This window comes from Oncorhynchus tshawytscha, linkage group LG27 (assembly GCF_018296145.1).
Source record: "Oncorhynchus tshawytscha isolate Ot180627B linkage group LG27, Otsh_v2.0, whole genome shotgun sequence".
Taxonomy (NCBI): domain Eukaryota; kingdom Metazoa; phylum Chordata; class Actinopteri; order Salmoniformes; family Salmonidae; genus Oncorhynchus; species Oncorhynchus tshawytscha.
Window position 1 is genome coordinate 5,650,315 of NC_056455.1, and position 14,737 is coordinate 5,665,051.

The 14,737-nt window shown below is 39.4% G+C and overlaps 1 protein-coding gene across 1 annotated transcript; it reads right to left on the minus strand.

Annotated features, from left to right (window-relative positions):
- Positions 1-3,587: 3,587 nt before the first annotated feature.
- Positions 3,588-5,899, minus strand: LOC112225826 (homeobox protein Hox-B13a-like). Its single transcript, XM_024389921.2, has 2 exons — positions 4,698-5,899; positions 3,588-4,242 (listed from the first exon to the last, which is right to left on the minus strand). The coding sequence occupies exons 1-2, from the start codon at positions 5,362-5,364 to the stop codon at positions 3,995-3,997; spliced, it is 915 nt and encodes a 304-aa protein (XP_024245689.1). The 5' UTR covers positions 5,365-5,899; the 3' UTR covers positions 3,588-3,994.
- Positions 5,900-14,737: the final 8,838 nt, after the last annotated feature.

The following is a 14,737-nucleotide window of genomic DNA, read 5'->3' on the forward strand; positions in this document are numbered from 1 at the left end:
GATGATAAGATATGTTGCCTACTTCAAAAAGCCACGACATGCTATTCTTTATGGTTATGTTTAAAGTTTATACCTCGGTGAATCTTGAGCAAAAATATAGGCTATACTCCTAAACCGTAATATTGTATTGGTATTTGGGTATACAGCACACTCAAGTCTCGGAGCGTTTGAGTTATGAGAATATCTTAAATTGACAAAAGCAAAATGATGATAACAGTGAAGACAACGTTCAACAAAAACCACACTATTGCGTCAGTACTGCGGCACTACAGCATCAATCATCCGTCACTCCAGAGTGGGATAGGCCCAGATGCACGTTAAAGTCCTTGAAGTGGATGCAGGTCATACGAAATGGGAAATGGCTATATTCCTATACATTGATAAAATATCGACCCATTACAATGTACTATTCAAGAGTAAAACAATGAATGATAGGGTCTGGTATTTCAACTAAGGGAAAATTGCAGCTTTATTGTATTGCTGGTGGAAAGCTACTTCCGTGCTTGATGCTCTCACATTGTGCGTTTTCTAAAGGAGAAGGAACTCCCATTAAACCACAACGTAAACACAAAGCAGACGCGCCGTTTGTTAGAATGCTTTTGTCAAGTTCAATGTTAACCAACGGTGGAAGGAATGGTGTTCTGCATTTATTGCCTAGCACAGTTCGGTGCAAGACACGTCTAGCCTAAGCTGTGTTGGTCTGAAAAGCAGCACTGCACATGCCGTGAAATCTTGGACTGAGAAATGACCGGTCCATTCAAAATCGCCATGAATTGGCTATAGGCCATGTTTAGAAATCATTTAGTATAAAGCCCAAACTTAATTAGATATACAGGGGGAAAATACATCTTGAAATTGTATTTAACACAATGGAACTGAAATAACAACATTACAAAGAAGGTTTCAAATGGCAGGCATTGCTATTTACTGAGGCTTACCTGAATAGAAATGCTACGGGGCACATACAGCTGAACACTCAGGCTCATTTGTTCCTCTGTCAGCAAAAAAAAAAGTGATACAAACAAGCGCCTTAGGCTGTGTTGAAATGGGCCTATGAGGTCTAATAGCTCCACGTGTTTTTAATCGTTTTATTTTGGTCTCGTACGTCAAGTGATGTCTGGTTCTGAGAGTAGCACCAAGATAATATAATAACATTTGTGGGTTTGGGTTGGAATACCAAAAAACTCAGATGGGTTTCCAAACGTCTCTCGCTATGAGTAAAGCCGCAGAAGGAAATGTACGACCTGAAGCGCTGGCATCATTATCTACAGTGTTGAATGGGCTTTGATGTCGTTGCTCTCAAATTCTGTCAGAATCCATACCAAAGCACAAACGTCCCCAATCCAGGTTGGACCGTAAGACTAGTGCTTCAGCTCGTCTTTGCAGTTGTTGCATTTATCAATGGAAAACTGAAATAACCTACATTTTGAAAATGAACACTGTTCTGACTATGTGGCTAGTAGTAGTGTATTATTATTACATTACTTTATGCAGCGTTGCCAAGGCTACATATGGCACATATTATAATACATAATATGGTATTGTGGTATATTATGGTATGGTCTTCATCAATGCGTCGGTAGTATATGCTTTAATCCGAAATCTCGCTCTGCTAAATTTTTCCATGGGCAACATTCCCCAAAAGTGTCTATATTTCACCAATGAGAGAAATACATGCCTATGTGTTGTGTCAACTGACTTTAAAACAGAGCCCAGCGAAATGAAAGCAACAGGACGATGCAAAGGTGATGATGTGCAGCCTTTGAATAACGACGCACCTTTTACACCCTGACTAACCTAGACCGGCGTTAAGAGTAGTATGCAGCCGGAGCGCGCCTTTGCTCTGCTCACTATCCAACAATTAAACTTTTCGGAACCGGACATATACGTAAATCGCGTCTCAAAAGACTGTAAAACAGATTATAGTGCATAAAATTGCTTATCCAAACGAGCGAACATTCGGCGAATATTATTTCATAGTTACGCAGGAGGATAGCCACTATGAGGTCCTCTCAACACGAATGGAAGCATGTGTGGGGAACCAAGGCTAGAAGCTACTTTAAGAGTCTTTTCCATAAAAACTATGTCTTCCTTTATTTAACTAGGCAAGTCAGTTAAGAACAAATTCTTATTTTCAATGAAGGCCTAGGAACAGGGACAGAACGACAAATGTGTACCTTGTCAGCTCGGGGATATGATCTTGCAACCTTTCGGTTACTAGTACAACGCTCTAACAACTAGGCTACCTGCCACCCCAAACAATATTGCTACAAAATATTATTAACGTTGTGAGATTTACTGTATATCCGAGATATGAACAACTGAAGGTGGGGACCACGTGACACTTAAGGTCAAGGCCGGATTATGGAAGTCTGCAGTTGGCTTGTGCTCTGTTTTCTTCTTGAACATCAAAACATTTCTCGTATCCACCTAGAACAGGACATATAGACTAACAACAAATATTGAATATGCAACTAATTTCTTGACGCTTGAAGTGATTTTCATTTGTTTTAGTTTGCATATAAAGGCCTATAGCTGAAGTCAGTTTAACCTTTGTAGCCGTATTTGACTGATTTCGTATTGAATAGGCTAGTAATTATGCTCATTTTAAATAGGCCTACCAAATGAACAAAATCCGGTCTAAACTATTGATATATATTTTGAAGTAGCCTATTGGCCTAGGCCTGCGTAAACGCCCAAGGGTTCCAAGAGTATTAATGAAGCAGTAATAAGAGCATCAATAGCTGATACAAGTGAGGCTAAGTAATAACATACAACACATCATAGCTAGCCATTTCAAATATGGCTGTGTTTGCAGGCCTTCAACTTTCAAAGTATATTTAAGCAATAAGGCCCGATCGGGTGTGGTATATGGCCAATATACCACGGCTAAGGGCTGTTTTTACGCACGACACAGTGCTGAGTGTCTGGACACAGTCCTTAGCTGTGGTATATTGACCATATACCATAAACCCCAGCAGAGCCTTATTGCTATTATAATCTGGTTACCAACGTAATTAGAACAGTAAAAATACATGTTGTCATACCAGTGGTATACAGTCTGATATACGACGGCTGTCAGCCAATCAGCATTCACCACCCAGTTTTTAATAAATAATATATTTGGCACAAACGGCACAGTAGCTTTTGCCCATCACCAAAATCATGACCCTCGGAAAGACTTATTTGGCATGAAAAGCACGAGATTATTTGTAGAGAGTATGGACACTTTAAAAGTTGGAATTTAAAAAAAGAAGTTTTGATGCAGCTTTCATGATGGAGCATAATATGTAAAATGCATCACTAACTTAATGCGTAAAACTCATATTTAAAATATATTATAAACGGTTTGAATGTAACTTTACATTACACTGGAATTTCTGAACTCCATTTCTTGGTCTTAGACCATCCATATTTCAATGTGTACTTCTACCAATCATTATTCTATTTTTATCTTTAACTATCCCTATATAAACAGGGTTTGCAAACAGATTCACATATATAACACATATATTCCACGAAGTAACATTTAATTTATACAACATACTGGGATTAAAACAATTTATTAAGCATTACGCTATATTTTTTCATAAGTACTGTTTTACAAGCGTTATAAACAGTAAATATTGGGAATATGATTGCATAATACGTTTCCTAGTCTACAGCAGTAACAACATTGACATACCTAACATATAGCCTATATATACCTTCATGTATGGCACGAGTTAAACAGTTAAGCAGATTTAAGTGTTACATTAAAGCAGGCAAGTGCTGTATTTACAGGCCTCTAAAATATTGTCTTTAGAGGGCTTGGTTCTTGTTTTATTTATTATTTTCAAAAGACGAATTGGAGATGCAATTTGCGCAGGCAAAATAGCAAAACAAATCCCAATCCAAAAAAAAGTACCACGTCGACGTTTTCTTTCCTTCATTTTTTGTTCATACACCAAAAACAATGTCCCTCATCCAAATCGTCTAGCTCAAGCCTGGCTGGCTACGGCGCACTGGTCTTGACTTTGGCCACGAACTTCTTCTCTTTAACTCTCCTGTTTTGAAACCAGATCGTAATCTGCCTTTCCGACAAGTTGGTTCCTGTTGAAATCTTTCTCCTCTTATCTTTCGTGATGAATTTGTTGGCGGCATACTCTTTTTCCAGTTCCTTTAGCTGCATCTTGGTGTACGGTATTCTTTTCTTTCTACCACGACGAAAGGAGTTGCCATCGTGTTGGTGGGCCACTACATCTGTAATGGACAACAAAGAGAAACTGGAGTCTGGAAAATGTGCATTTAATTCTATAATTCAGTCTTTCTCATTGAAAGGGATAACCCACGTTGCGTTTTTTGGGGGAAACGGCAGTGTATAACTGCCTACATATTGATGAATTAACACTACAATGAGGTATTCAGAAACTCAGAAAACCAGGAAGACTACAACGACCAAAATGGTCGCTCATATAAACGTGCGTGCCTATACAGAGACACATTATTAACATCCAATATTCAGCCCAAACATGTGATAGAATGAGGGATTGAAAATCATAATGTATTCGATGGCTTGCGAATAATGCATAACATGAAGGGTGATTATATTGCGAAATCATGCATTAGAAAAAGCGTGAATTAAATGTGCCTTATATAGGCTATACAACCCATGTCACAATGTGTACTAAAACAGTGTTCAGAGCATATGTTTTTACCTGCCAATGCAGATTTCCAAAGGTGTCCGGCTTGACTCTGCTCCTTTGAGCAGTACATCTGGCCGCCCCAGCCATTCGTCAGTGCCCACGGCTGATAGCTGTCCATTGGAAGCAGCGTGTCGTGACGGGGCTCTCCTGACCCGAGAGTCTGCACCACCGACACGTCCAGGTAGCTCGCCATGGACTGGTAGGGGCTTGGGTACCCGTGGTAAAACGCGAATTCTTTAGCCCGGCTCGGGTATTCTTCAGACGTGACCGGGGTGTCCATGTATTTTTCCGCAGAGTAGCTGAGCGCACTGGGCTGGGTGCAGGACTTGAGCGAACCCCGCCCCATTCTGCAGGGATAATAGCCGTTGCCAAAGTACCCATAGGGTAAGGGACCTGTGGAGGAGCCTTGAGGGACCGCGGGGCATGGTGTGCACTGCTTGCCTGGTTCCCCGGAGCTTGAGCCCGATACATCCAACGCGGAGTAGCCGGAGCTGTGCACCAAGCTAGAGGGGTGACCCCCCAGAGCGGAGTGGGCCATCAGATTCCTGCATTGGTTGGCCGCGAAATTGCCGCTACCAACCAGACCCTCCATGTTCTTGTTTAACTCATCCAAGTTGTTTTCATACACAAACATAACCGTGTCCGCCCAGCGAGGATTCAGGACCAAGGAGGTGGTCATATCACGCTCACCATTCGGACGGAGAATTCTGTTTCAAAGACCAAAGTCCAGAGTAGGACACCAGGTTACATCCACAGCTGTATTGACGCAACGGACCAAGGCATGGAATGGCGCATCTCCATTGGATGAAAAGCTTACCACGTGATAAATAAAACAAACCCTTGTTGGGGATGTCAGTCAAATTCATTATTTTTTATTGCTTTGGAGAATGCTCTTCAGCGTATTGTTTTGTCATTTTCTATTCCCCAATTGTTGTGTTTTCTGCGGTTTCCATACACACACTGTCTCGAATAACACAATTCAACCTCTGACTACAATTCTGAAGCACAGCATAACAATAAACACGGTGTACAAAAGCTTTTCTACGTGCATTTCGTACAGGATGTGTAGGGTGAATAAAGCTTCCCAAAGCTCCATGCGTCTACCTCTCCAAAGGCCAATGGAAGCAGACCAACGAGCATGTAGCCATCACAATTATCGCTATTCTAAATCAAATGCCGTGAAAAGGGCTACCTATGTTAAGTCACGTCATACAATGATGGCACGAGGGCTATTTTACCTATGACATCTATTGAATGCGCAGATAATCTGGGAATGAATCACTTTGGCAATCACTCCATCAAAAGTCCAGTAATAATGGAACCTACTTTGAAAAATACTGTTTTCTTTTTTTTCTTTAAATAATTGCATAAAAATAATATAGGCATCACATAGAGAAATGGTCATTCAAAATTAACACTGTTAAGACATGTTTTTTTTTTTTTACTTTCACACAAAATTACTATTAATGTCGATTTTACCACAAAACCCAACAGATTATGTTACACCGTTTGCCTTTTTGGTTCGGATTTAATTAGCTAATGTAAAATGCTGAATATTTCCCAATGGTTATGGACATATTTAAAGACTTATAATCTTCCTTGCCAAATGCATGAAGAAAGTTTATCGTTGTCATAAAAGTATTCTCTAAGCATAACATAACATTACATACCTTCCACACTTTTGGGGGGCGGGGGAGGAGGTCATAAAATAACTTCTTTGTACGTTTAATAGTAAATTATGTGCACCTTTTTAATATATCATGATCAATGTTTCATGGCTAAAAACATATTATTGAAGGAATCGTAAAGATCATTTATGAACGGGATTGGAGGTCTTAAGATTTCTAAAATACGGCTGAAGTTCAAATAGATTTATTTGGGTTTTGAGGCACTTCAGAGTAATATTCTTTGTGTAATCATTATTTCTGTGTTTATGACTGTAGTTATGAATTTAAGTATTTTATACTGAAATGCACAGGCCTATTGTCATTATTCGAGATATAGCTAAACGTGTCTAAAGTAAATGTTGTATGTATGTTGGGGCTCCCGAGTGGCGCAGCGGTCTAAGTCACTGCATCTCAGTGCTAGAGGCGTCACTACAGACACTGGTTCGGTTCCAGGCTGTATCACAACCGGCCGTGATTGGGATTCCCATAGTGCGGTGCACAATTGGTCCAGCGTTGTCCGTGATAGGGTTTGGCCGGAGTAGGCAGTCATTGTAAATAATAATTTGTTCTTAACTGACTTGCATAGTTAAATAAAGGTAATAAATAAATGCATGTTATATCACAAACGTGTCAAACCTGAAATAAAAAGGTTGAAAAAAAGCAACGCACACGTCAAATGCAACACATAGTTTTTAGAGAACGACATGGAAAACACAATGAATAAGTCAATTGTTACTGGTTGCTCGTATAGCTCTTTCAAAGCTACATGTTCACAAATGTGTTGAGCGAGATTGAATAAGTGGGCAAATGCTCATGGGCGTGTGCGTAAAAGTGGCGTTCTATCTGAAATGTATCCTTTGCTGCAATGGAAAATCCTTGACCTCTCCGACTCTGCCATTTTGAAGGTAGGACTGATGTTATCTAGTTTTATGAAAATACATGTCAATCTGCTTCTGGAATTGCTATCAGGTATCAAAATGTACATTTCAGCTCAATGGCGCAGTTATGCATCTAATAGTTGACCTGCGTCAGCGAGAGACGCAAAAGGTCCAGCGATATGGACAATGTTTCAAACAATATAACTATAATGAAAATGTTTCTAGCAATAAAAATAGTCTAAACTAGTGTATGATTCTTCTCATTAGTCAGTATTTGTACATTGTGTTTAAATGGGATAGGTAGAAAGACTATCATCTTTAGCCTCTACCCAGATTATTTAAATGCAACAGCCCCCTCCCCTCACTCATTCCAACCCTCACCACACACACCCCCGCACGCACACAACCCCCAGACAGTAGTCTTTACATAGGGATCAGAATAGGCCCTCAAGGTCAAGGCCAAGTTTAAAGTGAGTCTGGCCCTCCCTGAAGGCTCTGTTTAGGCCGCCACCGACCAGACCAAAACGATCATGCCTGAGCAAATGCTCAAGTTCAAGGCTGCCTCTGTCTGTGTGCCATCATCACAGACACACAAGACGCACAAATAGCATATAACGTTTGTAAGCAGCACCTTTCTTTCATTTCAATCAAAGATAGACCCACAAACCACAGGGCAAGTGACTAGGCTAGCCTATATATGCTCAATTAATACATTATTTCTAAGATCATGTATTAAGTATGTAATCGTGGCTCTACGGTTTCCAAACGTATAATAAGACTCCTCTTGAATAATTGTGCAATAGTGCAGTATGTTATGCTGTATTTGGCGTGTTTGTCTGCTATGTCATGTCTCATGCGTACCGCGTCGATGCCACGCGCCTTGGCTCCTTGAGGTGCAAAAAGCCTTCGCCTAATGGCACACGCTGTACTTGCGCACAGAGCTACTGTACGCAGGAAATGCCTTAATAACCCTTATTGTCAAACTTCCTGCCCAGTTGTCGAGGCTCATAATGACTTCACAAAAGGGTCGGTGCATTTCACGGTTCTCTCGCTCTCCACGAAAATAAAAGGCATTTTCCTATACCCAAATCCAGGAATAAGGAATGGTAAGTTTCAAAACTGATTTGTAACCTAGGTAATATTAACTATGCGTAATTGTGCAACTGACAAAGGGAGTGCCTCGCGGGACAGACAACAATAGAAAGAGTGGTGTACACGTGCAAATAAACTCAGGTGAAATATTTCCTAGGGGGAAAAATAAAATGTATTACCAATGCTTTGAAAACGATAATATATTCCATTTCAAACGACTTGTCCATAAAACATATTCAAAACAACAGTCTTTACAATAACTAGCGTTATTTGGTATGAGTTACTTGTGAATACAGTAGGCTATACTATTTGGAAATAATACATTAGACTATTAGGCTACAATGTGGAATAAGTATGATATCATGCAGGTACTAAAGTTATTGAGGAGAACGTGTCGTGCGTAATAATAATGGATCACCAAACATGAATAGGTCTCAGTAACATTTTTTTTTGCACCAAAAAAAGGTAGTCAGACAAAAATCAGTCTTCTGTGTGTGGATACCAGACATGCGTATGAATATTAAGGTAACAACCCTGGGCGTTTGAATGTGTACCAATTTGTATTTATTTTTTAAAACCAAAAACATATCATGGAATATAAGAGCTCTCTGGAATTTAAGAGTTCTATATTCAACATTTAAGAATGATAAGGCCTTAAAAGTGTGATGAAAGGAGTAGCCAACAGCCCAACACAATATGGTTGTGTGCGTACACATGCCGCTATTTATTTATTTACACCCAAGAACTGTCTGATCATGTATGCTAAAAATATTTTAAAAACTACAAATAATTCCTAATACACAAATAAATGCCAATTATTTAGCATACCAACTCTTTGCAAATGTCATGTAATTTCCCATTGTTCCCTGAGCACTTGGCAGAGATGGCGTGTTGCCATGGCCTCACATTTACCTCCTTGTGTGTTTGGCTTGATTCTAAAATATTTCCAACCCTGAGAAGATACGTAGCCTATAGCCTTTCTTCCTGATGAAAATGCTGGATCCCGACACTTTGGACATAAACAATGGACATAAATATAGCATCAGCATTCTGAAAACAAGACACTAACAACGATTCATTGGGTGAATTATCGACGAATACTCTCCATATACTAACAGTTTCTTCAAATATGAACCAGACGTTAAAGCTGCCTTGGACAGTATTTGCAATCTCTAAAGTACCACCATTTGGTGCAGGGGACAGGTTGGGCGTTTCACGTCAAGTCACAGTTTTATTAGAGGGGCCACTCTTCGCAATGAGGTCTAAGTCCTCAATGAGACGTTCGGATACATTTTTCTTCTGAAAAACAACATTCAATGACCTAATAGTAGGCTATTTATGTTTTCTAAAGTGGATTCGTGGAGCACAATACATGCTAATCAAAGTAACCTAGTCCATTGTTGTAAAGGTGATCTAGGCCTACATTTTGTGAACTGAATATTTGCGCAAATGCAAGCAACATGCTTTAAATTTACAGCAGACATGGTTGCAGTATTGTAATAGCCTACAATTCTTGGACACGAGGCATTTTCACCTTGTTTTCTATTTTCCGTGTAAATATATCTTCACCATATGGATATTTTCTGCCCATGAAACATTGTCCAGTTATGGACCTTGCATGCTGTGTCACCATTATAGCGGAATGAATATAATAGGGAGGAAAACATACATTTTCCTGTGTAGTAAATTAGTAGAATAATCTATATTTTTGAAAGTAGATTTTGGTTGAATTTTTAAATTACATTTCAAAGAGCTGGTTTAAACAGTCTGACATGCGTGAATAAAATACATGTTTTTATTTGTTTGTTTAAAAAAAAACGTGAGATTTGGCATAATCTTCACTTGAACTACATGGAGAAGTGTGACTTCCATGTTCACGCTTAACTGCCATTAACGTCAATACTTAATCCTTAAATTCGAATCTTGAGTTTTAGGCAAGGGAAAAAAACGCATGTTTAATCTTATTTGATCTGTGGCATAATTAACTACTCGAAAATAATAATAATGTCGAAAATATTATCACATTTGACGCTTGCTGTTAATTGGAATCAACACCCTTCAACCATGTTTCTCTCATTTCTGACACAATGTTAAGCAGCATGTGGTTAATAATACAAAACAGTCGTCAAAAGATCCAATTGACAGACCAGACCAAGGTCATTTCAATGAACATGAAGTCAGGCTATATTTCAGTCTCAGAACAATGGCACTATTATAACTGCAGCCTCTTGTAGTAATTAATATAGCTAGATTAGGTTTTAAACCACTAAAGGTATCAACCAAGTATCATCACCAAATTGTAGCTAGAATAAATTGTGGGAAAAGTTTGAAGAAACAAATCCATGCATCAGCACTGAAGTAAAACAGTTATTGGTGCTACTTACTAATAGCCGTAATAACCAGAACTCTACATAATCATCATCATCATCTTCTTCATAGCCACAATGATAACACAACATCTAAATGACTTAATTACTGTTATTGAGCTTGTTAAACTGGGTGAGTTAACATTAGCAGTGTTTAACATGAAATCAAGTCGTGAAATATAAGAAATTGAAGTAGAATGATGGCTATTTATTCAAAATGTCCTTTATGTCTGCCAGCACCAAAGAAAAGACTGTGGAGTGTTACAACACTTAGTAAGATAGAGTGGCTATTATGTGGTTACATAAATGCCTCTAACTGCTTCCAAATGTACCGCCATTAAATGGTTGGAATAATGGTAAACGAGTGCATGCTTTCTTGATCTTTAGCCCTAGATACAAAGTTTGAATAATCTTCAGATCCCTTACCAATTGTTTTACCATATGGAACTATTTGAAGAACTTTCAAAAATAGTTACAGAGGCAAAAAAAAGTATTCTAAATGATGGTCCCTGTCTCAGATACATAATCAACAATGATGAAAACAACAAGGGTCATGTGATGCATCACACACAGGCAGCCTGTCATTGTATTCACATAAAGATGTTATGAAAATGATCCTACTCCTTGGAAGGGAATCATAACGGATCATTAGCACCAACCTTATAACTCTGACAATCATAAACACACAACAGAGATCATTTGAATGTCTGGTTATCACTGTTCTCTGGAGTGTTATTGCAGCGTGGTGTCAGTTCATTTCAGCATGGGTCTTGTTCCATACCAATGTAAGTGCTCCTTTGCTATTTATAATGGAACTGTTATAACACGTGGATATAGTTGACTTATGACTGGTAACATACGATGTATGGTAGTAGGTGTGTAATTAGTATGGCATTCCTTAAGAACAAACCACTAGATGAAAAACTGTCCACTAAAGAAGATAGTCTCATTCTAACTGGAAATAGTTCCAACAAAGACAATACACAGTATAACGTCTTGCAGAAAAGCTTTGATCGTACAGGAAGAAGCATAACTACAGAACAGGACACTACCCTAAAAGCACATGTTTAGAATTAAGATTAGGCATAGACCCCTCAATATGAGTGGATGTCCTTTACTCTGCCAGGGAATCCTAACCCAACAAACATGCATGTGTAACTAGGTCTCTCATTTAAATTATACAGCAGTGATGTCTGTGGGAGAGTTGGGAGGAAATTAGAGTTACATATCTAAAGTTAGGACTCTGACCTTAGATAGTGTGTGTGTGTGTGTGTATGTGTGTGTGTCTGCGCAAGGCATCACCTAAAACCATGTGGGCCCATGAAGCACAACCCACAAAAACAGACCTGGCAATCTGGCGACTTTCAGGAGGCTGGGGCTCATTTCAACAATCTATGTACTGCACAGTATTATCTGGGTAAGTTACACCCAAGGCTTTAGTTCCCAGTACAACATTTCACATAATACTTGAATAACCACAAAAGTCAATAATCTGAACCACAAAACCCGGCTGCCATTTGATTCATAACTTGGGTCCCACAGATTGTCATGGAGATGGGCCATAATGTTGACACGGTTTGTTGCCTTCTCACGTGATCTTTAGTAGCAGTCTCTGAATATAGCCGACACTACTCTACTGTACACCATTCACTGTTTTTACTGGGATGCCTGCATTGGCCTTGTTGGGCACCTTCCTTGCCATGGTTTAGGGCCTTAATGACATGTACACTCAGTGGTCAGGTTATTAGGTACACCCATCTAGTACCGGGGTGGACCCCGCTTTGAAACCACAACATCCCAAATTCTTCGGGGAATGGATTCTACAAGGTGTGGCGTTCAAATGTTGCTCAGTTGGTATCAAGGGACCTAACGTTGTGCCGGGAAAAGATTTCCCACATCCTTACACCACCGACACAAGCCTGTACCATTGACACTAGGCAGGATTCTTGCCATTCTTCTTCAACTTCTTTCATCAACAATCTGTTTTCGCCCACAGGACTGCCGCTGACTGGGTGTTTTTTGATTGTCGCACCATTCTCGGTAATCCCTAGACACTGTTATGTGTGAAAAGCCCAGGAGGCTGGCTCTTTCTGTGATACTGGAACTGGTGCGCCTGGCACTGCCAATCATACTACGCTCAAAGTCACTTAGGTCACTTATGTTGCCTATTCTAACGTTCAATCGAACAGTAACTGAATGTCTTGATGACTGTCTGCCTGCTTTATATAGTAAGCCACAGCCACGTGACTCACTGTCTGTAGGAGCGAACAATGTTTTTGAATAGGGTGGTGCACCTAATAAACTATGTTGAGGATATAAGACATGGTTCACAAGCATAGTGAGCATCCATCCATTAGCCCCTTAGTGGTATAGGCAAATACAATAGGTACTCCATCAGAGGCTGGCATTGGGATTCACTGATTTGGGTCAGATTTATTAGAGCCCTACACTCTCAGAAAAAAGGTACCGAATTGTACTTAAAGGGGTACAAATTCTAATTACTGTAGTGGGGCCAGTAACCGAACGTTTGCTGGGTTGAATCCCCAAGCCGACAAGGTAAAAATCTGTGTTCTGCCCCTGAGCAAGGCAGTTAACCGGGCGCTGAAAGAAGTGGATGTCGATTATGGCAGCCCCCCGCACCTCTCTGATTCAGAGGGGTTGGGTTAAACGTGGAAGACACATTTCAGTTGAATGCATTCAGTTGTACAACTGACTAGGCATCCCCCTTTCCCTTACCCTGTAAGGTACGTCCTTTGTTTCATTAGTTATAGGTAGATAATTGTACCCTTGCAGTTTGTACCTTTTTAGGGTAGCACCATAGTGAAACATCAGGTTGATCATTTTAAATGGCAAAAATGTACCTATTGCGATGATGTCTCATCAAATTGGACATATAGGTAGGATGAAAACATGCCAACGGGATATGTATGTGGTCAAAATTACCCTTTGCTTCGTAGTTATTGACAACATTGATGGATTTACTTTTAGCCCACATATACTGTCAACTATTGTTCTAACATGATACAAGCACAAATTATAAGACACCATAATGGCATTTTGCAGCCAACTAGCAACAAGGCAGGCACGTTGAGCCACGACTGAAATAAAACATATTTAAGTATATAGTTTAGGACAGAAGGCAACTTCGGATAACTTCTCAGAAAAATACAAATAGCAATTAACATTTTCTGTATCATGAATATCCCTCATTTAGAAGATATTCATCTAAAATACTGGCAAATATGGACCATTACAGATAGCAACCTACATAATTAGATTGTGAATAGCAAGTGAGAATGAAAATATTACTTCATCAGTAAATCATTAAAAAAATAACTCGATATTGCAGACAGAAAAGTAAAAGGTGAGCCGGAGTAGTGTATTAGAAAATAAATCCCCCCGAAAAGATTCAATTGGGCAAAACAAGACACAATCGCATATAGACTATCCCTCTAAGCCAATTTAAATCACGTATTTTTTATATTTTGAGAGAAGGGCAATGTAAAAACAAACCATTCGAACTGAAAGTCGACAGGACATTCTCATCAATAGACCTACTAGTATTCTGAAATCGATCGAAGTTTAAAAAAAATATATATTTATATATATTATATAATAGGCCTCCATGCACCTGACCTGCCTTTTGTAGACCTACATATAGGCCCACGCATTTACATGTTCAAGGATGATGATGGAAACGGACACAAATATGAATACGGTATGTTATTACTTGGCAATGAGTGAGTAACTTCGTTTCCTCTGTCATCTACAACATAACGGCAAAATAAATTAAAACACTAAGCCAGAACTTGGGTGGCTGTTCTAAATTAGGATAGGCTGGATCATATGTTATTTAGGAAATCAATAATGACGTTTCAGTGGTTCCGTTTCCCATTTCTAACAGATTCACCACCGACACAACCCAAGTTTAAGCTTGAACTGTAAAAGTACAGAATAATCAACTCAATGTTGTTTTGAGTAACGGACAGACATATATCTGTATAATGACCACAAACATTATGACCGAGCTGCAAGAGACACTGGCAGCC

Bases quoted from the DNA above. Each gene is read 5' to 3' on its own strand.
- LOC112225826 (XM_024389921.2), bottom strand. From the start codon at position 5,364: ATGACCACCTCCTTGGTCCTGAATCCTCGCTGGGCGGACACGGTTATG. The intron at 4,243-4,697 runs GTAAAAACATAT...TGTCCATTACAG, and splicing joins TTGGAAATCTGCATTGGCAG to ATGTAGTGGCCCACCAACAC.